The sequence below is a fragment of the Symphalangus syndactylus genome, chromosome 3 (genome assembly GCF_028878055.3).
Source record: "Symphalangus syndactylus isolate Jambi chromosome 3, NHGRI_mSymSyn1-v2.1_pri, whole genome shotgun sequence".
Taxonomy (NCBI): domain Eukaryota; kingdom Metazoa; phylum Chordata; class Mammalia; order Primates; family Hylobatidae; genus Symphalangus; species Symphalangus syndactylus.
In genome coordinates, this window is record NC_072425.2 from 135123689 (window position 1) to 135150376 (window position 26688).

Here is a 26688-nt window from a genome sequence, read left to right on the forward strand (position 1 = left end):
CAATAGTGATTTTCAGAATATTGAATGGCCACTGAGGCAGGGGCAGGAAGCACTAGTACATTGGCTCTGTGCAGGACAGCTTCACTTCTGGGATCCAGGGAAAGGGGGTACATCTTACCTCCCTAAGAGAAGAAACTCCGTCCTTCTCTGTGGACTTTCCAATCCTGTTGCTCCACACCTGGCAATGCTCCCTTTGAACTGAGCTACAAACTCTGTCGCCCAACCCCCGGACCACTCCAACTTCCCACAACCCCAAACCAAAGCACCCACACAGTGAGAAGTCATGCACCTAGAAGGTGGGGGGGGGGTGGAAACTTCTGGCATCGCCCTCAGCGAACACCCGGTTGGGTGGAAGTCATTCAGGCGGGAAGGCTTTTGTGACATCTTAGGTGTGTCACCTGTTCTGAGGCCGAAGGGCCCATGAATGACTTCAGGTGTTGTTCCAGCCCCTAAGATAGGTGTCAGGTTACAAGACACATAATCATTCCAGTTTGGCAACTTCACATGTAGGGCTGTTTTAATCAAGCTGCCCACAGTCCCCCATTCACTCCTGGAATACGGCGGAGAGAGGCAGCAGCTTGCTAAGCGGACAAGGATGCTGGGCGTGAGGGACCAAGGCCCGCCCTGCACTCAGACCACCTCCAGCCAGTGCTGACCAGGGACTTCTGACCTGCTGGCCAGCCAGGACCTGTGTGGGGAGGCCCTCCTGCTGCCTTGGGGTGACAATCTCAGCTCCAGGCTACAGGGAGACCGGGAGGATCACAGAGCCAGCATGGTGAGTGTGGGGGCCCTCTGCTCCCAAGACACGGGGAGGGTGGGTCTCCCCATATAAGGCCCTTCAAGCAGCCTGAGCGTTCATCAGCTGAGAATTCTGTGACACCTTCTAGGTTAAAAAAAGAGGCCACACCCAAATCCCCCCATACCCCAGCCCGGTACACGTCTCATACCCACCTGCCTTCCTCTCTTCCGCCATTGCCATGGTCCTTGGACCAGCTCACCTAAGAAGCTGAGCACAGAGCCAGGGCTGTCCTTCCTGACTATTCTTTCCTGAATCCTGCATGTTCTTTTGCCCAGTGTCTCCAGGTCTGTTGGTTAGAGGTTGGCACTATTTTTCCGGCAGAGGGCTGTTTTGATGCCATGGTGGCCTTCTGCCACTCCCTGGGGAAACTGATTCCTTTTCTTTTTAAAGAAAAGTGGAGACCAGGTACGGTGGCTCACGCCTGTAATCCCAGCACTTTGGGAGGCCGAGGCGGGCAGATCACTTGAGGTCAGGAGCTTAAGACCAGCCTGGCCAGTATGGTGAAACCTCGTCTGTACTAAAAATATAAAAAATTAGCCAGGCGTGGTGGCAGGCGCCTGTAATCCCAGCTACCTGGGAGTCTGAGGCAGGAGAATCGCTTGAACTTGGGAGGCGGAGGTTGCGGTGAGCCAAGATCGTGCCATTGCACTCCAGCCTGGGCAACAAGAGTGAAACTCCATCTCAAAAAAAAAAAAAAAAAAGAAAGAAAGAAAAGAAAACAGTGCAGAGATGCTTCCAAATAATCTAGGGTGTTTGTGGAGATCTTTTACTTGGTCTCTTTTCATGCCCTCACCCTCTCTCCTCCTTCTCCTCTGAATACCTGGAACGTCTTCGCTGTCTTGGGGCAAAGAGAATCAACCCCATCTTTCAAGGAGGACAGCTGAGGGCCAGGGAGGGGAAGAGATAATAACTGGGTCTGAGGAGGAACCCAGGGGTCTTCCTTCTCCAATCCTTGGCCAAGAGGCAGCAATTGCCCAGCCACCAAAGTGAAAGGGAAGGGAAGAGAGGAAAGGAGAAGCCACTGTCCAAGGGGGAAGGATGTGACCTGCAGGGGCCCCTCGAGTGATTGTCTTCTATTCCCAACCTGAGCACTTCCCACAACACTCTTCTGAAAATTCTGGCAAGAACAATTCCTTGTGCGGTTGTAGCTGATGATCAGAAAGGGGAAGGGGCTTCCCTTTGAGCCAGGATCAAAGCACAAGCTTCCTGCTTTCCCAACCAAGGAGGCGCCCCAAAGTTTGGCCTGTGTGCAGAGATGCTGTATCGCCTGGGGCTCCCAGAAGAGGAGAGCAGCTGTGGAGCCTACCTAGCTGTGAGCTGCTTCTGGGTGGCAGGCACTGAGGAGACCTGGGGTGTCTCTTGGGGAGCAACTGAGAAGGGAATCATTTCTAGGGCAGGTCACTAACTGCAGAATCAGAAGGCTGAGGCCAGCTCCCTGATTAGCTCTGCTGTCTTGAGGCATTCATCTTCCTGAGACTCACCTTCTCCCCTGCCCATGGAAATGATATGACCCACAACAGCCCCAAGCACACGCACAGGGGTCGCAGAGATTACACGGCTAATACATGTGAGTAGGTTCTGGAAACCATGAAGCCCCACACAAATGTAAGGACTTAGGACTAAAGAGGAGTCTGTGTTAGGAAATGACAGCTGGTAGTACACCGAACACAGACCCTTTGCCACCAGGGATGGAGCTGGGCATTGCTGGAGGAGTGGGGGATGGCAGGTGGGCACACTGGTGGAGGGGTTAGGTCAGGCCTGGGGCCCCAAAGGCAAGGCAGCAGCATGGCCAATCTCCATGGTATGGTCAAGAAGTTTCTAGCCCCGGAGCTAGCCATTATACTGCCTGTGCTTAATAACCCTGTCATTAAGCCTGTGCTTAATAACCCTAGACAGCCATAGCTCCCAGCCCTGAGGGGAGGATGGGATCTCCACGCCCAGGCTCAGCCCTCCCTTCCCTTCCATTTCCTACCTCCTTCCATCCCCACAGGCTCCTCTCTGTGACAGTCAGGGTCCTTTGAGCTGCTGCGTCTTAACGAGGGCTCTCCCCAGAACCCATTAAGCGGGGTATTCCTAGGGAGAGCTGGAGCAGGGACTCAGGCCCAGGCAGAGGTCAGAGCCCAAGCCCTGTCCCTGAAGGAAATGAGTCCCATGCTAACTACTCCATAGCTGAGGCCTGGAGGGAAGTCAGGGACCCTGGGACTGGCTATCCTGGCCTTGACTCATTACTGTTCTGGAGACCCAAACGCACCCTGAGCCACCAGACGTGGGTGTTAACACCTGAGGTCAACCCCCTGGCGCTTCCAGCTGCTCTGGAGGAAGCTGGTCCTCCCTCCCACCTCCTCTTTTCCATGCCAGCCTGGTACAGACTCAAGGGGCTTGGCTGGGCTTGGCCGGGCTCAGAAATGTGGCAGTCAGGAGCCAGGCTGCGGGCAGTGGGCTGCTGGGAGCACTGCAGAGTCCACCCTGACTGGGGCACAGAATCCAGAAGCCCACTCGGCCCCGGCAGTGCCATCCTAGGCCCTGAGGTGGTAAACTGAGCTGGGCAGTGGGAAGGTCCTAAAGGGCAAGACAGGCAAGGAGGGTCTGCTTGCTTTGCCTGCTCTCCTGGCATCCTCGACACCTGGGTGATGGGGCCTAGTGTCACTGTAACCACCTCCCCCCAGAAAGAAGCTCCAGCCAGACACCATTTAATCAGCCCCTTTCATCGGCCAGCCTCTAAATGGGGCTGGGGGTTGGGAGGACACAATACCTAGGTTTCAGCCTGCAGGTGTTCAACACAGAGTGTGACAAGTATAACACCAGCAATGCTTACAAGGTACCCCTGGAGCTGAAAAGGCAATAGATTCTCTCTAGGGAAGTCGGGAAATTGTCCTGGAGGAGAAACTTTGCAGTGGACTTTGAAGGATGAGCAGGCTCTCTCCAGGCAGGGAAAGCATTAAGGAGCTCCAGACACAGGGGACTGCATGTGTGAACAGCAAGAAAGAGTGGTAGTATAGGGACAAGAAGCTCTCGTGCTGTGGCTGGAGCAAAGGCTCTGGCACTCCAGGCCGTGGGAGCTGCACCTGCTGAGGTGGAAGCTGCATCCCCAGGCCCTGTCCATCTCTGAGGGCGCTTCCCGCCTGACCCTGGGGGTCAAGCTCTGTGCCTGGGTGCTTCCCTGGAGAAGAGGTTTAGATGTCAGGGCTCCTGCATGCCCCCAGGCCTCCTCTCCTCCTCTCAGTCTTCCCTCAGTGCAGCTGAGAACCCAGCAACCACCTCCCTAGCCCAGACCCATGCCAAAGCCCAAGAGATCTGAGGAGCTGAATATAAGAAATGAGGAGAGACCAGCTCAGGGGGTCGTGGGTAGGGGGAGAGATGAGAAAAACAGACACAAAACAGGGCTGGGGAACTGCCGACAAGCTTCCCAAAGCCCCAGAACTGCCCCAGGGCAGCAGGAGACAAATGCTCTCAGGCCTGAAAATCTCCATGGCCTCAGCCTTCCCAGATGCCTATTCTGCCCTCAGCCTTCCTTCCTGCTCAGGTGAAAACATCAGCCTCAATAAAACTCTTCAAGTTCCCAAGCAAGGATTCCCCAGGACAGTGAACTCCTCCAAACCTAAAGTGCAATCCTCGGCCACATTTTCTTATAAACCTGTTGCCACCAGAATGGGAGCTTCTTGAGGACAGGGTCTGTGTCTTTTCTGTTTTTAGCCGCAAATCTAGCACAGGGCATGCCATCCATGGCATGGACTAGGCACTTAGTAAATGTGAATGAATGAATGAGTGGACTGATGCATGACAGATAAATAATCAAAGATGGAATCCTCTATAACCAATTTCTGATTTATCTGACACTGAAAACAAGGCTCATCCCAAGTCCAGTTGGAAAACATGCCAGATTGTATCTGAGGGGTTACCAAGGTGTTTTTATCCCAGAGGGGGATGGGCGTGAGGGAGGCACAGGTCTGAGCCTGCCGGGAAACCCTGGTGATAGGGAAGGGGAAGAATGGGGCAGAGCCAATGTGGCAATTCCCCTGTGACACGTCTAACGCCACCTCCCAGCCTGCCACTCTGACTAACTGGCACGTCGGCAGCAGAGAAATGTGTAAACAAGACGGAAAACCGCAACAGTTCTCCCCAGCCCGTGGCCCCCAGAGCACCCTCCAGCTTCCTCGCGTAATCCACATGCAACCAAAAACTCTCGAAGGGTAGCAGATGAAAGGAACACTTGAGGAAGAGGGTGAGAGACACGATGGCCCCTGTCCAGGAGTGGGCACCTGTCCAGGGGTGGCAGTGGCATCTCCTGTCACAAAATGTCCTGCACATCAGTCTGGCTGGGCTTCGCCCGCTGGTGCAGTTGAGCCAACCAATGCTTTCAGCATATCCTGCTGTCTCAGTTTCTTCCTTTAAATCTGTATGCATTCATTCATTCATTCATTCATTCATTCAGCATGTGTTCCCTGAGCATCTACTATGTGCTAGGTACTGGCAAGATACCATGGAAGATTCAGAGAATATGCAAAATCTAGGCCTTCAATTTTGTGCACTCCACAGATGGAACAGGAGCAGGGGAAACTGCTTTCCCACACCCCAGGCAGAGCCTGACACTCACTCACTCACTGATGTCCACAAGAAGTGGGTAACTATAGCGCCAAGGTGAGCCCCCTCACCTTCATCCCATCTCCACCCTGACATCACTCACGATCACACCTCCAGTCCCCAGAGAGGAGGGTCCTGCCAGGCTGCTGGGAGAACCTATCTGGACACGTAGGAGTCACTGGTGGTCTTAAAGAGAATAATAGCTACAGTGGCAGCATTGCATCTCTATCCAAATGCAACAAGGGCACCATGTTGGGCTTCAAGAAGCACTTTCACATCCAAAATCTCCCTTCAGTCTAATACAACTCTCTGAGACATTGTAATCCTCATTCTACAGATGAAGAAATTGAGGCTCAGCCAGGTGTGGCGGCTCATGCCTCTAATCCCAGCACTTTGGGAGGCCTAGGTGGGCGGATCACCTGAGGTCAGAAGTTCAAGACCAGCCTGGCCAACATGGTGAAACCCCATCTCTACTAAAGATACAAACATTTGCCGAGCACAGTGGCTCACTCCTATAATCCCAGCGACTCGGGAAGCTGAGGCACGAGAATTGCTTGAACCCAGGAGGCAGAGGTTACAGTAAGCCAAGATCACACCACTGCACTCCAGCCTGGGCAATAGAGTGAGACTCGGTCTCAAAAAAAAGAAAGAAAGAAAGAAATTGAGGCTCAAAGAGGTTCATGACTTGAAAAGGGTCATTCGGCCAAGGGCAAAGGGAAAACCAGTAGCTATAATTAACTTGGACTTTCAAGAAGACTAAACTAAAGTTTCATACCCAATGCTGCTCAGGGAAAAAAACCCAAATTACCAGGAGACCATTAAGGATAGAAAATTGATTTAAAGAGAGAATATTATAAGTAGATCAGGCCTAGGACTAATCCTATCTGTGGGAGGAGACAAGAGAAATTTCAGGCTGAGAGTGAGCTCTTCAGAATCACAGACCCTAAGGAAAAACCTTAGAGGTCTTCTCGGCGAGGGGGTTCCCCAAGCGTACTTTGACCTCGGAGCCTTTTGCTCCACTGAAATCAAATGCAGAACCCCCATATGGGACACAGAGAGAAAAACAGAGCTGCAGTGTTTGAAAGGACTGTCCCCCACCCCCGCCACTTCTGCCCTGCCTCCCTCTCCTCTGCTGCACCGCTGGGGGTCTTGGTCGAATCCCCCAGGGGTGCTCAGAGCCCTTATCTGACCCTGGCCCTCATCTGCCACAGAAACCTTCACAATCCAGCTTTTGCTCACACATCTGTTTCTAGAAGCTACTGTTGCTGAAAACAATCTTTCCTTTGCCAGGAGAAAAGACTTTCTCTAACTTCCCCTGTTCCTCCTCGAATTGTGTTTTGCCTTTCTCAGACGGCCACACACACTTGAAGCTTTCATGCTTCCACTGGTCCTTGCTTCTCTGAACTGCGTGTTCCACCCTCTCTTCCGAGAGAGTTCACACAGGTCACACGACATCACCTCCGGTCCCAACTGCCCTGGTCACTCTCCCCAGATGCACTTAGTCCACAGAGTCCCCTGCTGAAGCCAAGCCCCGGGGCCCATGAAATCATAAAATTCGCTCTTTGTTCAGTTCCTATTACATACATGACAGGCCCTCTATGAAGCTCCTTCCCATTAACAATAAAAAATTTTTGACTATGAGTATCTGCTATGTCATGAACTTCCCAGGTTCTATTTTAATATTGTTATCAATAATTAATAAAAAGAATATACTCCATGGGCAAAAGAGCTTTACCTCTGGTTCACTGCTAGGTCTCCAGGGCCCAGAAAGGTGCCTTACTAAATAAGTAAACTATTATTGTTGTTATTATTATTACAGTTAACAATTATTGTACTCTTGGCTGGGTGTAGTGGCTCACACCTGTAATACCACTTTGGGAGGCTGAAGCGGGTGGATCACCTGAGGTCAGGAGTTCAAGACCAGCCTGGCCAACATGGTGAAACCCTATCGCTACTAAAAGTACAAAAAATTAGCTGGGCATGGTGGCAGGCACCTGTAATCCCAGCTACTCGGGAGGCTGAGGCAGGAGAATAGCTTGAACCTGGGAGGTGGCGGTTGCAGTGAGCCGAGACAGCGCCACTGCACTCCAGCCTAGGCAACACAGCGAGACTCCGTCTCAAAAAAACAAACAAACAAAAAACAATTATCGTACTCTTACTGTGCACCAGGCAATGTAGTATATGCTATGCATAACTGGGGCTCCTTAGGAGGGAGACTTACTGCATCTCTCTTTCTCTCTCTCTCTCCCTCTTTTTCACACACACATGAAACTGAGGTTCTTGGTGGTTCAAAAACTTGCCTAAAGCCTCAGGCCGATGAGAAAATAGGATTCAGACCCAGGCTGGGCCAGGATTCCACGGCCTGTGCTCTGTGCACTGTAAAACACAGCCTCTCCTAGCAAATGAAATTTCAGCAAGGAAGAACTTCATGAAGCACTCAACGAGTTATGTGAGTGGGCAGGAAAGCAAGAAAGGAACTTCAGGTTATGCAACTGCAAAGTCAGAGATGCAGAGAAGACACTGAAGCACTATTAAAGCACTATTTATAGGATCCTGAGCTCAGAGTTCACAGGAAACAGATCTAGGAGTCACTGAAACCTGTGCCAGGAGATTGGCTGCAGCAGCCGCACCAGCCCACCAAGGCTGGTTATCACTGGGGCCTCCAGAACAAATGAGAATCCTCAACCCTGCCCCTGTACGGAACCATAGTGCAGACCCTCCTTGAACATGTGTGGAGTTCTGCTCTCCATGCCTGTAGGGTAATTGGGGCGGAAAGCACTCATTTTCACTTACTAAACTCCTCTATGTTTCAAGCACCAAGCCAGGCACATCACATGTGTCAATAATTCTCACCAACAACGCTGTGAGTTACATCATATTCTCCCCATTTTACAGATGAGAAAACTGAGACTCAGAACAATTTATTAACTTGCTCAAGACTTCATGGTTGGGAAGAGGCAGAGCTGGATTCAGGCCAGTGTTCCTGCCTCAGAATTCAGGAGGCACAGGATCAAGGGACAACCCCCTTCTGATCAAGGCAGCTGAGACCTCTCAAACTGCAAAGACCAACCTAGGGGACTATGAGCAACTCTGTAAAATCATGCAAGGACCAGATGGGGCTCCCGGGGCTTGCAAAGGTGCTGAAAAAGTGCATGGTGCTGAGCGGGTGGCGCATCTTATAGAAGCTTTCTCCCCATCATCTTGTGAAGTCGCTTTTATTGTACCCACATTCCAAAGAAGGAAACTGGGTCCAGGAGCTGTTGAGTGACTTGCTCAAAGTTGTTCTACAGATGGAGGAGTCAGATCTTCTTCTTCTTTTTTTTTTTTTTTTTTTTTTTTTGAGACAGAGTCTAACACTGTTGCCCTGGCTGGAGTGCAGTGGCACGATCTCGGCTCACTGCAACCTCCGCCTCCTGGGTTCAAGCGATTCTCCTGCCTCAGCCTCCCAAGTAGCTGGGATTACAGGTGCCCGCCACCACACCCAGCTGATTTTTTTGTATTTTTAGTAGAGATGGGGTTTCACTATGTTGGCCAGGCTGGTCTCAAACTCCTGGCTGGAGTCAGCCCCAGTCAGTTCCTTTTCCCTCCCTGCCATTTCCCTCCCCCTTAAAGTTTAAAGGACAATTCAGGACAAGCAAAAGTGAGTACGATTCTTGAAAGAGGGTATAAACTCTGTCTTTGAACTTTTTAAAATTAACATCAGACTGCTCCACGGATGGCAGCTCCTCAGTTCAGGTAAATTGCAAAGTTGAGAGAACCCCTCTAAGCTTTAATATCCATCAGCCCTTCCCAATGGCAAACCCATGAGGGTCCCTGTCAGGCTGAAAGGCTGAACTGTGTGGCGGGACCCCTGCTGGCCCTCTCAAGTCCACTCCACCATTGCCCAGGCATCGTCCTGAGGTGTGCAAAGATGGTGGCACCTTCCTTCCTATCAGACCCTTCCAGGAGGGGAAGGTGGGCTCGGATGGACCCACCACTCTGGAACAGAGGGAAAGCTGAGCAAAGTAGAATTGTTGAGAGTTCAGAAAGTTGGGAGAGAATGGGCTGCTTCCCCTAGGACAAAGAGAAGGATTGCAGAGGGATTCCTAAGCATTGCAGTAAACAGCAGCATCGCCTGGAAGCAAGGGCCCTCCAGAGGGAACCAGGTCTGTCTTCAGTTTAATTTAGCCCAATGGGCATGTACAAATACCTCACTCCTGCCCTTCACATTGTCTCTGGGGAAAGAGCATAAGTGCCGTGCCTCAGTTTCTCCATTTGTGAAATAGGGATAGTTACATCTTCCCTGCCTCCCTAGCCCTACCTGAACCTAAGAGCTACGCCCGAACACAAAAGCTGATTCTTAAATGATGGGAGCTGAACAGCAGGCTGGCAGGCGATAATGGCAGGCTGCCTGACCCCTCCCTTCTGCCCCAGGCCCTGCCCTGGAGCCATTATGTGCTGAGATGGGGGCTGAGGTGCTCGGCTCAAATTGCCAATAGGTCAGCACCTATGTGGCTTAGAACAAGGCAAAATGGTTTCTAATGTAGCAGCCGAGGCTGAGGTTAGACCCAAAGGAAAATGTGCTGCTCTAAGAATGCCTCAATGCAAGACAGTGTTTGCGAGGATGCTCCCTGAATTTCCGCGCGAGAGCTTAGATGCCCAGCTGCATATGGCCTGGGCTAGTGGCCAACCTGCCTGGAGACGGAGTAACAGGTGCGATCCCAGGATGCTTGGAAGCAGGCATGACAGTCATCTCTGAGGACCTCCCATGCACTCTAGGCTGCTGCATCACCACCAGGCTCATCTCAGGAAACTCACTCCCTCCTCTCCTGCCCCATGATCTTCCAGCCCTCAGTGACCCTCTCCTCCCCTTACCTGTCATGGCTGAGACATCCAAGAGAGAGAGCCCTGTTTCCAGTGCAGCAAAGGCATAAAACTGCCTATTCCAGCTGCAAGTGGTGAGGACACAGCTGCTTGCCGTTGGTTTGGGGGAGGGATGCAGGTTCCAGGATCAGACAGCAGAGTGAGGCTCCCTCAGAGGAGCACTGTGGCCGGGCCCCACTCTGCAAGCTGACGGTGAGCACCTCTGGGTCTCTTGGCCTACCCGAAGAACTTTCCCCACCCCCTCCCTTGGGTTTTCCCCACTGCTTGTTACTGGCCTCAGCAACTTAGCTGCCACCTTCCCAAGCCTCAAAGGACCTGTTTATCCCATCACCTAGCAACAGCAGCATCTCTGGCTCTAGGTTTTCCTATGAGACCGTGGGAAGCCAGGGCCTTGGACTCCAGGGAACACTGAAGCTGCCGTAGACAGGAACAGGGCCAGGAGGCCCCTTTTATGTGCCCCTACTTTTCTCTCTTTGTCCACACTCCAGTCATTCCAGCTCTGCCGTTACTGACTTCTTTCCAGAGCAAGGCAATGCCAAGTCAGCATTGCAGAGAGGAACAGAGAAATCAGGCCCCAGGGACAGGCTGCTTGGCAAGGGAAGCAGACAGGAGCTAGCCAAGCTTTCTGTTCCTTTGGCCTCCTTGAGCTGCCTCCTCTTCTTCCCCTCCTTACTAGCCTGGTGGACTTGCCTGTTTCACTGTGAGGGTATTAACTCTTTCAACCCATCTCTGAAGGGCAGTTCCCAATTACCCAAAGGGATCTTGAGGTTCAGAGACATTGAGGAGTGTGCCCAAAGCCACACAGCAAGTCAGAAGACAAGGCAAGGTGAGAACTCATACTCTCCAGGCTGGTGGCTTCTCTGCAGCCACTTAATCTTCACTCCATTTAAAAACAAGAGCTGCCTTGTATCTGGGTTCATCCTCTCTGAGCTGGAAAGGAAGCTGACCTTAAGATGTCCGTTTGCTTTTTGGAGCTGAGCTAATCCCAACCAGGAGGTTCCCCATGATCTAAAACAGTGGTAGGGGTGGGGAATAAGAATAAAGGAAGAAGAGGCAGGTGAGAAAGGTGGGAACTTAATGGAAGAAAGGGAAGAACGAATGCTAATATCAATAAAGCCCCTCCTAGGAACCAAGCTCTGCAATAGGCCCCTTTCCCAACATGCTCTTTGAGGGAGGTCTCTTGACCCCATTCATGGATGACATGGCAGAACCCAGAACTGAGCAAAGTCACTCTGCCTTCACACCAAGGGAGAGCTGGGGAGATGCTGGGGGCGATCTCTGCATGATGACTGCATGCTGATTATATCCAACAAGGCTGCATTGCAAGGGAGGAGAGATTCAAAAGGACCCAGCACCAGCTAATGACTGTTATCCAAATGAGTTCCTGAAACCACCAGGAAATGAAACCAACAGTCCACCAAGTCCAGAAACCCAGCCCGAAGGGCTAGATCTGTTCCTTACTTGCTCCAAAGCCATAGCAGCTGCCTCTTCTGTAAAATGGGGACAGTTTCTCAGGGTTGTTCCATGGATTATATAGGACAGCACTTATGAAAGAAAGACATTGTAAATTATATAATACTACTCCACTGCAATAACCAATGGTTCTGCCTCCATATTTGGGTCTTGGATTAATGTCTTCCTGCTGCCAGTGACAAACCGAGAAGCAGGAAAAGAAGATTCTCTGAGTTGATCAGGCAATGGCAGGTTTTCCAGCGATCGAACACCCACCCACTTCTGCCTCCCCACCTTACCCCCTACCTGGGCCCTGGGGGCCTGGGCATTCTCGCCCTTCCACTGTACTGCAGACAGCAGGAGCTTCATTCCCAGATGAGCCGCAGGTCAGACACTGGCTGGGCTGGACCCATGAGTCAGGGCTCTGCAGCAGACTGAATCAACACAGCAGACAGGCCTGGGCCAGCCAGTGGCCCAAACAGAAAGGGAAAGGCCAATGCCTTTGCTTGGTCTGGGCTGGGCTGGGGCTGCAACAGTTGTAGCCAGAAGCTGAGTTCAAGCTGGGGGTAAATAAATACATCTCCAGCAAAGCAGAAGGAAGCACATGTGTTGTTTGTTGACCTCTCAACTTCCTCCTTCCCTCTATTAACTACAGGTTAAGACAATTCTATCCGACCTCTGTTTTCTCATCTGAAAATAAGGAAGTTGCCTTATTTCAGCTTTGCATCTTCTGATCATGGCAGGGACCCACCATGGTGATGGGGTCTGGCTGGATCTCTGAATTTTACCTGGTACCCACATCTCTCAGCCCCATTCTCTCCTTTCCTTAGCTCAAGATTGTTGCTTCTGGGCTCAGAAGAGATGCAGCTGGCCATAAGTCCCTATTTCTATCCTGCTCAGGGATGTCATCAACATTGATGGCCCCCAGTTGACACTCACAGGCTTAAAATGCACCTACCTCCCTGCCCATGAGCCCCAGTACTCGTGACCTTCTGCAGCTCCTCTTCCAGAAGTGTATCTATCCATCATCTCTGATCTTTCTGTGTCACAGATGTTTGCCAAAGAGCTTCAAGAAAAGCCAAAGAATGAGCTACTCATGGGGAAACTCAGGCAGCACAACACTCAGGCAGCACAACAGTAAGGGCAGAGCATGGTGAGGACATGAGTTTGACTTCCTCAAGCCACTCAGCATAGCCAAGTGATGGCTTTTTTTATGTTTTCCTTGAGCCTTGGGTGCATAGCATTGGGGGAGCTAGAATCCTTGCTTCATGCCTTTTTTCACTATCTGTCCATGCAGGGCCCGTTTGTAACTTGCTAGTTAGTTGGTTTTAACAATGTAATAAGCCTCCATAAACCCACCATCCCCAACAAAAGCTAGACTTAATAGTAACCTACATTTAACCATGAGGTTCCCACTCCTGCACACACATATCCATCCCTCTCCTGAGGTGGGTAGGGCAAGTGTCTTTCGTTTATTAATTCAACAAATATTGGCTGTACATATTTGATAGGCCAGGAGCTGTGCTTCAAGCTCCCTGCCCAAGTAAGTTCTTCCCAAACCCTATATTCATCATTCCCTTGCTTCTCTATGGAAAAGATTCTGTGCTATATGTAATCTTTTGGGACTTACTTTTTCCCTTAATATTACATTCTAATATCATCCTTATTATTATTTTGAGATGGAGTCTCACTCTGTCCCCCAGGCTGGAGTGCAGTGGCACCATCTCGCTCACTGCAACCTCCCCTTCCGGGTTGAAGGGATTCTCCTGCCTCAGCCTTCTGAGTAGCTGGGATTACAGGCGCCCATCACCACGCCTGGCTAATTTTTGTATTATTAGTAGAGACAAGGATTCACCATGTTGGCCAGGCTGGTCTCGAACTCCTGACCTCATGATCCACCCGCTTCAGCCTCCCAAAGTTCTGGGATTACAGGTGTGAGCCACTGCACCTGGCGCCATCCATATTATTTTGTGTCACTATAGTTCATTTGTTTTGACTGCAGCCTACTATGTCATTGTGTGAATATACCACAGTCAGCTTCGTAAAGACTGACCTGAGACTGAGTCCTCAAACTGAGATATTTTCATTAATTCTTTCATTCAACAAATATTTTTTCAACACTTATTATGTACTGGGCATTGTAGGAGACATCAGGGATGCCGCGGTTAACAAGATAGTCACAGTCCCTGTCATTCTGGCTTATGGTTTTGCTTTAGTTTATTTTTTCTTTCTTGCTTTTGGTTTCAAACAGGTGTAGAATTTTTTCCCACAACTACTAGTCAGTGAATAGCAATTGAAAACATATTAAGGGCCAGGCATGGTGGCTCACACCTGTAATCCCAGAACTTTGGGAGGCTGAGGTGGGCAGATCATTTGAGTCCAGGAATTTGAGACCAGCCTGGGCAATGCGGTGAGACCTCATTTCTACAAAAAAATAAAAAATAGCTGGGCGTGGTGGTGCATGCCTGTAGTCCCAGCTACTTGAGAGGCTGAGGTGGGAGGAGCACTTGAGCCCAGGAGGTGGAGGTTGCAGTGAACTGAAATCACAACATTGCACTCCAGCCTGGGTAACAGAATGAGACTCTGTCTCTCTCTCTCTCTCACTCTGTCACACACACACACACACACACACACACACACACACGCACACAAAATTAGCCATTGTTCAGTTCAGTGATGAGGAATCCAAGGCCCCAGAAAGTGCAGAATATAAGCCTCCTTTGTGCCTCAGCTTCTAGCACAATTCCAGGCCCATCAAAGGAGTATAGTCAATATTTGTTAAATTAACAAGAAACAAAAGAAACCTGCCCTACCTACCTCAATGAATGCAGGCATGCATGCACAGGTAGACTCAGTGGAAAAGAATGAATTGACAGGAAAGGGCCCACTTCCCTGCTCCACCAGCCACTCCTCTAGCCTCCCACAGCTCAGCAAGCACCCTCTCATCCATGTAACTAAAACCCAAGCACACCCAATCCATCGGTGAGGCCTATTGTCTGTATCTTCCAAACACATATGGCGTCCTTTTACCACCAACCTCCTCTCTCCTTATGCCCTTGCCTTGCTCCAACCATGCCCATCTCTATTCAGTTCCTCTAGCCCCCCAAGCTTGTTCCTTCCCACTTGGCTCCTTCTTGTCACCTCTTCTAGGGAGACCAGCAAGACCCTCCGTAACCATCCTGAGTCCCTCCCTGGAGCTCCCATTCTCAGTCTCCATCCAGGTGCTGTCTCCTCTCACCCTGGATTACTCTCTGCATAGCCCCTACCCCTCTCTGATCTTTTCTGGTTTATCTGTTTATGGCCTGTCCTCCCCCTTCCCCTAGCCCTCCTCTCCACCAAGAAACAAGCTTCTCAGGGACAGACCCTCAGCTGTTTTATTTGGGCACTATTTTCCCCATCTTGCTGGGGTGATTTCTTGATCTGTCTCTGAATCCTCCTGGAGTACTGCCTGGTACAATGTAGATGCTTTACAAGCATTTGTTTAGTTTAATAATTAATTCTTTAATGCTGCCCATCCTGGTTGGCAGACAATTGATATCAACTTGACTAGACAAGAGTTAGATGAAAGGACTTTGTAAACTGTTACATGCCAGTTGGGTGTGAATTACTGTCAATATTATCCTAACTTGACTCTAGCCACAACAATGCAGAGTTGCCTGATTGGGTCTCATCTTCAGCCTGGAGACAGTCTGTTCTATCCAGCCCTGGTGATGGTGGAGGAGAGACGGCTGGGAATGAACTACAATGCAGAGCTCAAAGTTCAGTCCAGTTCACAGTCATTTATTAAGCCCTTACTAGGTACTAGCCTGGTGCTAAACACCAAGGGTACAAAGGCAATGAGAAAGAGTGGCCAATTAAAAAATAAAATGTTAAATTTAAAGAAGCAATCAAAAAGAAAGAAAAAAGGAAAGGAAACGCTGACCACCCTACAAGAGAAGTCCTGTGATGAACACCTGTACCAAATGCTACAGAACTGCAGAGGATGGTGTAACCGCCCCAGGGGTTCACCTTGCCCGCTGCCTAGACAAAACCGATTCATCAAGACAAGGGAACTGCAATAGAGAAAGAGTAATTCATGCAGAGCCAGCTGTGTGGGAGACTGCAATTTTATTATTACTCAGATCAGTCTCCCTGAGCATTCAGCGAGCAGAGTTTTTAAGGATAACTTGGTGGGTAGGGGGAAGACAGTGAGCCAGGAATGCTGATTGGTCAGGGGTGAAATGATAGGGAGTTGGAGCTGTCTTCTTGAGCTGAGTCAGCTCCTAGGTGGGGGTCACTAGATCAGATGAGCCAGCTTATTGATCTGGGTGGTGCCAGCTGATCCATCAAGTGCAGGGTCGGCAAAATATCTCAAGCACTGATCTTAGAAGCAGTTTGGGGAGGGTCAGAATCTTGTAACCTCCAGCTGCATGACTGCTAAACCATAATTTCTAATCTTGGGGCTAATGTTAGTCTAGTCTCCAGACAAGAAGGAGGTCTGCTTGGGAAAGAGCTGTTACCAACTTTGTTTAAACTATAAACTAAGTTTCTCCCAAAGTTAGTTCAGCCTACACCCAGGAATGAACAAGGACAGCTTGGAGGTTAGAAGCAAGATGGAGTCGGCTAAGTTAGATCTGTTTCACTGTCTCAGTCATCATTTTGCAAAGGCAGTTTCAATGGGAGGGCAGAGGAAAGACAGTTCCCATGTGAGAGCCCAGCATTTCCCACCAGACAACTGATGTAATCTTCACAGTAGTCTTTTGAAGCAGGTTTTATTGTCCCCACTCTACAGAGGGTAAGCCTGGAGCTCAGAGAGGTGAAGGATCTTTCCTGAAAGCACACAGTTAACAGGAGGCCGGGCTTGTATTCTGACTCGACCCATGCAGACTGCAGGACCAGGCTGTGTGCTACACCACAAGGCCACCCATGGCCTAGTGTTACCCAAGGGCAAGGCCAGGCATGTCCCTCCATCAGACTACAGGCTCATCTGGGAGGGAAAGAAAGAGCTCCTTCCTATTGCTGTGTCCACCATGCTTAGCCCTGGAGCAGGCAACACCCAGGGACCCTCCCTCCATATCTAATCTGGGTCACCCACTCAAAGATTAAAAGAGGCCCTCTCACTCCCAAGAGGAACAGAAAAAATCTCCAGCCAGAAATGTACAAGGTCCTGTGACTCCTCCAACCACCACCAAGGCGGGTCATGACATCAGCACAATAGGGCAGGCAAGTCCCTGGGTGGAGACCTAGACCACAGGGTTCAGAGGGCGTAAACCCGGACAGCATCCTCCCTTTAATGTTTGCCTGGCAGAAAGTATGTGCATGTATTTTGTATGTGAGCCCTTGTGTCAGTGGCTCCTCCATGTGACTCTATGTGGCTGTGTGCGTGCTGAGTGCACACGTGAAGTGGTGTAAGTAGAAATGCCTTTGCGTGTATTTGTATACATGCGTCGATGGTGGCCTAAGACTACTCTCTCAGAAATATCATAGTGTTGATAGCATTTATGTAGTAAAGCACTCAAGTCTAAAGTCTACCACCCAGTGAAGTTTTGCACATATAAACACTCATGTAACCAATGTCGAAAACAAGATCCAGAAGTTTTCCAACATTCCAGAAGATTCCACTGTATTCCTTCCAATAACTAACTGCCCCCCCAATGGTAACCACTATTCTGACTTCTATCACTATAAATTAACCTTGCCTTTTAAACTTTATATAAGTGAAATCTTACTTTTTGTGACTATTTTCTTCCCTTCATCATTATGTCTATGGAATTCATCCATGTCACTGCACTTAGAATTAGTTTATTCTTGTCTATTGCTGAATTATATTCTATTATATGAAAATACCAGTTTATCTACTCTACCAGTGACTGACGTCTGGGTTTTTCCAATGTTTAGCTATTACAAATGGAGCAACTACAAACTTTCACACACAGGTTTTTTTGCTAGACGTTTGAACTCGTTTCTCTTGGCTATATCCTGGAGCAGAATTGCTGGACCATAGAATCATAAAATAGTTGTATGTTTAGCATTAGTGGATTCAGCCAAACCATTTTCCAAAGTATTTGTACCAATTTACACTCCCACCAACAAGGTCTGAGAGCTGTTGTTGCCCAACATCCTCATCAACACAGTATTGTCAGTCTTTTAAATTTTAGCCATTTGGTATTTATGTAGAGATGTTTTATTGTGGTTTGAATCTGCATTTGCCTGATAAGTAATGAAAACAATAAGCATCGTTTGGTACTTATTGGCCATTGAGTATTCCCTTTTGTAAAATGTCTATTCAGAGTTTTTACAGAAATATAGTATCTGTAAACATAGACAAATTATTGACAAAAACAGATAGTAGAGCAGAATCATCTTGAGGAATTCAGCAATTTACACAAAAACTAGCAACCAGTTGCTTCTACAGTTGCTAACCAGTTGCTACTAGTTAAGTAAACTAATAAGTAAACTAATTGAAACAGATCAAACAGGTGCATGACTGAATGTTTCCTGTTGAACCAGGTGTTTGGATAACACAGAGACCCCCAACGTAGACTCAGGGAGAAGGGAATGTAGACAAGACCCAAGAACCTCCCGTAGGCTGCTGGCCCCAGCCTGAGAGACTCCCTGCCTCAACTCACTGACTGTTTTTCCTTCAATTACAGGATCCTGACAGTGATCAACCTCTGAACAGCCTCGGTAAGTTCAGGTCCAGCTTTCATTTGTCCACCTTAACCTCTGAGTTTCAGCTACCAAGTAGATCCTAAGCCACTTGCGCCTGGCCCTCACCACCACCACCAAAGTGCTAAGTGCCATGGGTGACATCCAGTCACCTGTCCATCCATCACTCAGCAAACATTCCAGGATTCATTCTAGAAGTAGGAGGCCTGGACTCTGGGGAAACAGGACCAACAGACCTAAAATCCCCAAAGCAATGATTCTCCAATTCATTCATTCAGTCACTCTTATCCTTTCAGTAAAACTGTAAGTACCTGCCATGTGCCAGGCCCTAGGCTGGATGCTGGGCTATAACACTAATTAAGACAGCCGAAGTCCCTGGTCACATGGAGTTCACAGTGGCCAGAGGCATTTTCATGAAAAATGGCAGTGCTTGCCTGATTTCCAAGGGAAGAAAACTAAGTTAATAAATAGAATGATCCCAAATTTAAGGAGGTATTTTTCTTCGATTACATTTTCTTAAACCATTAATATCTACTCCTGATAGCCTGCTGGATCAGCAAAACAAATGAGCAAGGAACACATTAATATGAACAGATCAGTAAGAAAATGGCGAATCCTGCTTCACGGGTTATTTATTTCTCAGTTCTGGGTCATGAGTTAATAATGACCACAAATGAAAAAAGGGGGTGGAGCCAAGATGGCCGAATAGGAACAGCTCCGGTCTCCAGCTCCCAGCCCCAGCGACACAGAAGACGGGTGATTTCTGCATTTCTGCTTGAGGTACCGGTTTCATCTCACTAGGGAGTGCCTAACAGTGGGTACAGGACAGTCGGTGAAGCGCACTGTGCGCGAGCCGAAGCAGGGCGAGGCATTGCCTCACTCGGGAAGCGCAAGGGGTCAGGGAGTTCCCTTTCCTAGTCAAAGAAAGGGGAAACAGACGGCACCTGGAATCCTAATACTGCGCTTTTCCAACGGGCCTGGAAAACGGCACACCAGGAGATTGTGTCCCGCACCTGGCTCGGAGGGTCCTATGCCCACGGAGTCTCGCTGATTGCTAGCACAGCAGTCTGAGATCAAGCTGCAAGGCAGCAGCGAGGCTGGGGGAGGGGCGCCCACCATTGCCCAGGCTTGCTTAGGTAAACAAAGCAGCCAGGAAGCTCCAACTGGGTGGAGCCCACCACAGCTCAAGGAGGCCTGCCTGCCTCTGTAGGCTCCACCTCTGGGAGCAGGGCACAGACAAACAAAAACTCAGCAAGAACCTCCACAGACTTAAATGTCCCTGTCTGACTGACAGCTTTGAAGAGAGTAGTGGTTCCCCCAGCATGCAGCTGGAGATCTGAGAAAGGACAGACTGCCTCCGAAAGTGGGTCCCTCACCCCTGAGCAGCCTAACTGGGAGGCACCACCCCAGTAGGGACAGACTGACACCTCATTCAACCGGGTACTCCTCTGAGACAAAACTTTCAGAGGAACTATCAGACAGCTGAATTTGTGGTCTCACGAAAATCCGCTGCTCTGCAGCCACCGCTGCTGACACCCAGCCAAACAGGCTCTGGAGTGGACCTCTAGTAAACTCCAACAGACCTGCAGCTGAGGGTCCTGTCTGGTAGAAGGAAAACTAACAAACAGAAAGGACATCCACACCAAAAACCCATCTGTACATCACCATCATCAAGGACAAAAAGTAGATAAAACCACAAAGATGGGGAAAAAACAGAGCACAAAAACTGGAAACTCTAAAAAACAGAGCACCTCTCGTCCTCCAAAGGAACGCAGTTCCTCACCAGCAACGGAACAAAGCTGGATGGAGGATGACTTTGATGAGTTGAGAGAAGAAGGCTTCAGACGATCAAACTACTCTGAGCTACGAGAGGAAATCCAAAACAATAGCAAAGAAGTTAAAAACTTTGAAAAAAATTAGAAGAATGGATAACTAGAATAACCAATGGAGAGAAGGGCTTCAAGGAGCTGATGGAGCTGAAAGCCAAGTTTCAAGAACTACGCAAAGATTGCAGAAGCCTCAGTAGCAGATGCGATCAACTGGAAGAAAGGGTATCGCTGATGGAAGATGAAATGAATGAAATGAAGAGAGAAGGGAAGTTTAGAGAAAAAAGAATAAAAAGAAATGAACAAAGCCTCCAAGAAACTTGGGACTATGTGAAAAGACCAAACCTACGTCTGATTGGTGTACCTGAAAATGATGGGGAGAATGGAACCAAGTTGGAAATCACTCTGCAAGATATTATCCAGGAGAACTTCCCCAATCTAGCAAGGCAGGCCAGCATTCAGATTCAGGAAATACAGAGAACGCCACAAAGATACTCCTCGAGAAGGGCAACTCCAAGACATAATTGTCAGATTCACCAAAGTTGAAATGAAGGAAAAAATGTTAAGGGCAGCCAGAGAGAAAGGTCGGGTTACCCACAAAGGGAAGCCCATCAGACTAACAGCTGATCTCTCAGCAGTAACTCTACAAGCCAGAAGAGAGTGGGGGCCGATATTCACCATTCTTAAAGAAAAGAATTTTCAACCCAGAATCTCCTATCCCGCCAAACTAAGCTTCATAAGTGAAGGAGAAATAAAATACTTTACAGACAAGCAAACGCTGAGTGATTTTGTCACCACCAGGCCTGCCCTAAAAGAGCTCCTGAAGGAAGCACTAAACATGGAAAGGAACAACCGGTACCAGCCACTGCAAAAACATGCCAAATTGTAAAGACCATCGAGGCTAGGAAGACACTATAGCAACTAACGAGCAAAATAACCAACTAACATCATAATGACAGGATCAGATTCACACATAACAATATTAACGTTAAATGTAAATGGGCTAAATGCTCCAATCAAAAGACACAGACTGGCAAACTGGATAAGGAGTCAGGACCCATCAGTGTGCTGTATTCAGGAAACCCATCTCACGTGCAGAGACACACATAGACTCAAAATAAAGGGATGAAGGAAGATCTATCAAGCAACTGGAAATCAAAAAAAGGCAGGGGTTGCAATTCTAGTCTCTGATAAAATAGACTTTAAACCAACAAAGATCAAAAGAGACAAAGAAGGCCATTACATAATGGTAAAGGGATCAATTCAACAAGAAGAGCTAACTATCCTAAATATATATGCACCCAACACAGGAGCACCCAGATTCATAAAGCAAGTCCTCAGTGACCTACAAAGGGACTTAAACTCCCACACAATAATAATGGGAGATTTTAACACCCCACTGTCAGCATTAGACAGATCAACGAGACAGAAAGTCAACATGGATATCCAGGAATTGAACTCAGCTCTATATAAAGTGGACCTAATAGACATCTACAGAACTCTCCACCCCAAGTCAACAGAATATACATTTTTTTCAGCACCACACCACACCTATTCCAAAATTGACCACATAGTTGGAAGTAAAGCTCTCCTCAGCAAATGTAAAAGAACAGAAATTATAACAAACTGTCTCTCAGACCACAGTGCAATCAAACTAGAACTCAGGATTAAGAAACTCACTCAAAACCGCTCAACTACATGGAAACTGAACAACCTGCTCCTGAATGACTATTGGGTACATAATGAAATGAAGGCAGAAATAAAGATGTTCTTTGAAACCAACGAGAACAAAGACACAACATACCAGAATCTCTGGGACATGTTCAAAGCAGTGTGTAGAGGGAAATTTATAGCACTAAATGCCCACAAGAGAAAGCAGGAAAGATCCAAAATTGACACCCTAACATCACAATTAAAAGAACTAGAAAAGCAAGAGCAAACACATTCAAAAGCTAGCAGAAGGCTAGAAATAACTAAAATCAGAGCAGAACTGAAGGAAATAGAGACACAAAAAACCCTTCAAAAAATTAATGAATCCAGGAGCTGGTTTTTTGAAAAGATCAACAAAATTGATGGACCGCTAGCAAGACTAATAAAGAAGAAAAGAGAGAAGAATCAAATAGATGCAATAAAAAACGAAAAAGGGGATATCACCACCGATCCCACAGAAATACAATCTGCCATCAGAGAATACTACAAACACCTCTATGCAAATAAACTAGAAAATCTAGAAGAAATGGATAAATTCCTCGACAAATACACCCTCCCAAGACTAAACCAGGAAGAAGTTGAATCTCTGAATAGACCAATAACAGGTTCTGAAATTGTGGCAATAATCAATAGCTTACCAACCAAAAAGAGTCCAGGACCTGATGGATTCACAGCTGAATTCTACCAGAGGTACAAGGAGGAACTGGTACCATTCCTTCTGAAACTATTCCAATCGATAGAAAAAGAGGGAATCCTCCCTAACACATTTTACGAAGCCAACATCGTCCTGATACCAAAACCTGGCAGAGACTTAACCAAAAAAGAGAATTTCAGACCAATATCCTTGATGAACATTGATGCAAAAATCCTCAATAAAATACTGGCAAACCGAATCCAGCAGCACATCAAAAAGCTTATCCACCATGATCAAGTGGGCTTCATCCCTGGGATGCAAGGCTGGTTCAACATATGCAAATCAATAAATGTAATCCAGCATATAAACAGAACCAAAGACAAAAACCACATGATTATCTCAACAGATGCAGAAAAGGCCTTTGACAAAATTCAACAACCCTTCATGCTAAAAACTCTCAATAAATTAGGTATTGATGGGACATATCTCAAAATAATAAGAGCTATCTACGACAAACCCACAGCCAATATCATACTGAATGGGCAAAAACTGGAATCATTCCCTCTGAAAACTGGCACAAGACAGGGATGCCCTCTCTCACCGCTCCTATTCAACATAGTGCTGGAAGTTCTAGCCAGAGCAATCAGGCAGGAGAAGGAAATAAAGGGTATTCAATTAGGAAAAGAGGAAGTCAAATTGTCCCTGTTTGCAGATGACATGATTGTATATCTAGAAAACCCCATTGTCTCAGCCCAAAATCTCCTTAAGCTGATTAGCAACTTCGGCAAAGTCTCAGGATACAAAATTAATGTACAAAAATCACAAGCATTCTTGTACACCAATAACAGACAAACAGAGAGCCAAATCATGAGTGAACTCCCATTCACAATTGCTTCAAAGAGAATAAAATACCTAGGAATCCAACTTACAAGGGATGTGAAAGACCTCTTCAAGGAGAACTACAAACCACTGCTCAATGAAATAAAAGAGGATACAAACAAATGGAAGAACATTCCATGCTCATGGGTTGGAAGAATCAATATCGTGAAAATGGCCATACTGCCCAAGGTAATTTATAGATTCAATGCCATCCCCATCAAGCTACCAATGACTTTCTTCACAGAATTGGAAAAAACTACTTTAAAGTTCATATGGAACCAAAAAAGAGCCCGCATCGCCAAGTCAATCCTAAGCCAAAAGAACAAAGCTGGAGGCATCACGCTACCTGACTTTAAACTCTACTACAAGGCTACAGTAACCAAAACAGCATGGTACTGGTACCACAACAGAGACATAGATCAATGGAACAGAACAGAGCCCTCAGAAATGATGCCGCATAGCTACAACTATCTGATCTTTGACAAACCTGACAAAAACAAGAAATGGGGAAAGGATTCCCTATTTAATAAATGGTGCTGGGAAAACTGGCTAGCCATATGTAGAAAGCTGCAACTGGATCCCTTCCTTACACCTTATACAAAAATTAATTCAAGATGGATTAAAGACTTATATGTTAGACCTAAAACCATTAAAATCCTACAAGAAAACCTAGGCAATACCATTCAGGACATAGGCGTGGGCAAGGACTTCATGTCTAAAACACCAAAAGCAATGGCAACAAAAGCCAAAATCGACAAATGGGATCTCATTAAACTAAAGAGCTTCTGCACAGCAAAAGAAACTATCATCAGAGTGAACAGGCAACCTACAGAATGGGAGAAAATTTTTGCAACCTACTCATCTGACAAAGGGCTAATATCCAGAATCTACAATGAACTCAAACAAATTTACAAGAAAAAAACAAACAACCCCATCAAAAAGTGGGCAGAGGACATGAACAGACACTTCTCAAAAGAAGACATTTATGCAGCCAAAAGACACATGAAGAAATGCTCATCATCACTGGCCATCAGAGAAATGCAAATCAAAACCACAGTGAGATACCATCTCACACCAGTTAGAATGGCCATCATTAAAAAATCAGGAAACAACAGGTGCTGGAGAGGATGTGGAGAATTAGGAACACTTTTACACTGTTGGTGGGACTGTAAACTAGTTCAACCATTGTGGAAGTCAGTGTGGCGATTCCTCAGGGATCTCGAACTAGAAATACCATTTGACCCAGCCATCCCATTACTGGGTATATACCCAAAGGACTATAAATCATGCTGCTATAAAGACACATGCACACATATGTTTATTGCGGCACTATTCACAATAGCAAAGAGTTGGAACCAACCCAAATGTCCAACAACGATAGACTGGATTAAGAAAATGTGGCACATATACACCATGGAATACTATGCAGCCATAAAAAATGATGAGTTCGTGTCCTTTGTAGGGACATGGATGAAACTGGAAAACATCATTCTCAGTAAACTATCGCAAGGACAAAAAACCAAACACCGCATGTTCTCACTCATAGGTGGGAATTGAACAATGAGAACTCATGGACACAGGAAGGGGAACATCACACTCCGGGCACTGTTGTGGGGTGGGGGGAGGGGGGAGGGACAGCATTAGGAGATACACCTAATGCTAAATGACGAGTTAATGGGTACAGGAAATCAACATGGCACATGGATACATATGTAACAAACCTGCACATTGTGCACATGTACCCTAAAACCCTAAAGTATAATAAAAAAAAAAAAAAAAAAAGAATGTCAACTCAGAAACGTTAAAAAAAAAAAATACAATAAAGAAGAAAAACAAACAAACAAAAAAAATAATGACCACAAATGAAGTAATCTTTAGCAAGTAAAATGGTGCCTAGTTTATACTTCAGAATTTAATATAAGAGTAGGCCACGGTGTCCCCAAGGAACACCAGGGCGCCAACCGCTCCACAACCTGAGCAAGCCTGAGAACTCTCAAACCAGAAAACAAGCTGAATTTGCTCGAGGACCAGGGAGTGAACGTGACTATGCAGAACTGGGGGTTGGTGAAGACTAGCAGTGGAAGTCCATTTGGCTCAGAGAAAGAGGCCAAATTACACTGGCTTTGAAAGATATAATCCAGATGTGGAAGTCTCTTGTAGGCCCTCAAGTAAGAAGTGACAGGATGAAAGCAAGCTTTTAGGAAGCTCTGTCTAGCTGCAGTGGGCAGGACAGGCTGGAGGGAGGTACAACAGCTGGCAAGGAGGCTGTTCATAGCTCACTGGGTTCGTTAACTTAAACTAGGTATGAAAGCTCTTTCCTTCCTGATGGGGGAAGCAGATGCTCCCTGAGAATGTCTGGCCTTGGACACAGGAACCCATGGCCCCCCATGGATCACTCACTCTTGGAGAAAACAAACAAATCTCATGTTCCCAGAGGTAGATGCTCAATAAATAAATCATGCATGAATTCATGAACAAAATGTCATCATGGCCATGGCCACAGGAAAGAGGACAATTCTGAAGACTGGCTGCTGGAACTTTAAAAACAGTATCGGCAAACATTACTGATAAGCTACTTTGTGCCAGGTCATAGTTTACACGCAATACCATTCCACTCCACATCCCCACTGACTGGCCTCTGTGTGTGAAGTTAAAACTTCCTTTTGGGGAAACACAAAGTGTCCTAAGCTTTCCTTTGTTAACAGATTCATTAATACTAGCATTCATTGGGAGCCAATCTCTGGCAGGATGCCATTCTCTGCTTTTAAAGAGCTGAGGAAAGAAATAGAGCCAGACATGTGATTAGCCATCATTCAAGGCAGAAGAAAATGTGACCTGTAAGAACGGTAGAAGGGGCCGAGCATGGTGGCTCATGCCAGTAATCCTAGCATTTTGGGAGGCCAAGGGGGGTGGATCACTTGAGCCCAGGAGTTTGAGACCTGTCTAGGTAACATGGCAAAACCCTATCTCTACAAAAAATACGAATGTTAACTGGGTGTTGTGGCACATGCCTGTAGTCCGAGCTACTCGGGAGGCTAAGGTTGCAGTGAGCCAAGATCATGCCACTGCCACTGCACTCCAGCCTGGGCAGCAGATTCCATGAATGAAAGGAAAGAAAGAAAAAGAAGAAAGAAAGAAAGAAAGAAAGAAAGAAAGAAAGAAAGAAAGAAAGAAAGAAAGAAAGAAAGAGAGAGAGAGAGAGAGAGAGAGAGAGGGAGGGAGGGAGGGAGGGAGGGAGGGAGGAAGGAAGGAAGGAAGGAAGGAAGGAAGGAAGGAAGGAAGGAAGGGAAAAGGAA

General features: G+C 47.4%; 1 protein-coding gene across 2 annotated transcripts in view; it reads left to right on the forward strand.

Annotated features, from left to right (window-relative positions):
- The first annotated feature begins 546 nt into the window (after nucleotides 1-546).
- TMPRSS4 (transmembrane serine protease 4) overlaps nucleotides 547-26688 on the forward strand; it is a 51241-nt gene continuing 25099 nt past the window's right edge. Inside the window, exons 1-2 of one of the 2 annotated variants that reach the window (XM_063635549.1) lie at nucleotides 547-775; nucleotides 18328-18361. In XM_063635549.1, the coding sequence (XP_063491619.1) occupies nucleotides 773-775; nucleotides 18328-18361 (37 nt within the window). In that variant the 5' untranslated portion in view covers nucleotides 547-772. The remainder of the gene's footprint in view (nucleotides 776-18327; nucleotides 18362-26688) is intronic. The other variant, XM_063635548.1, reaches the window with a different exon arrangement.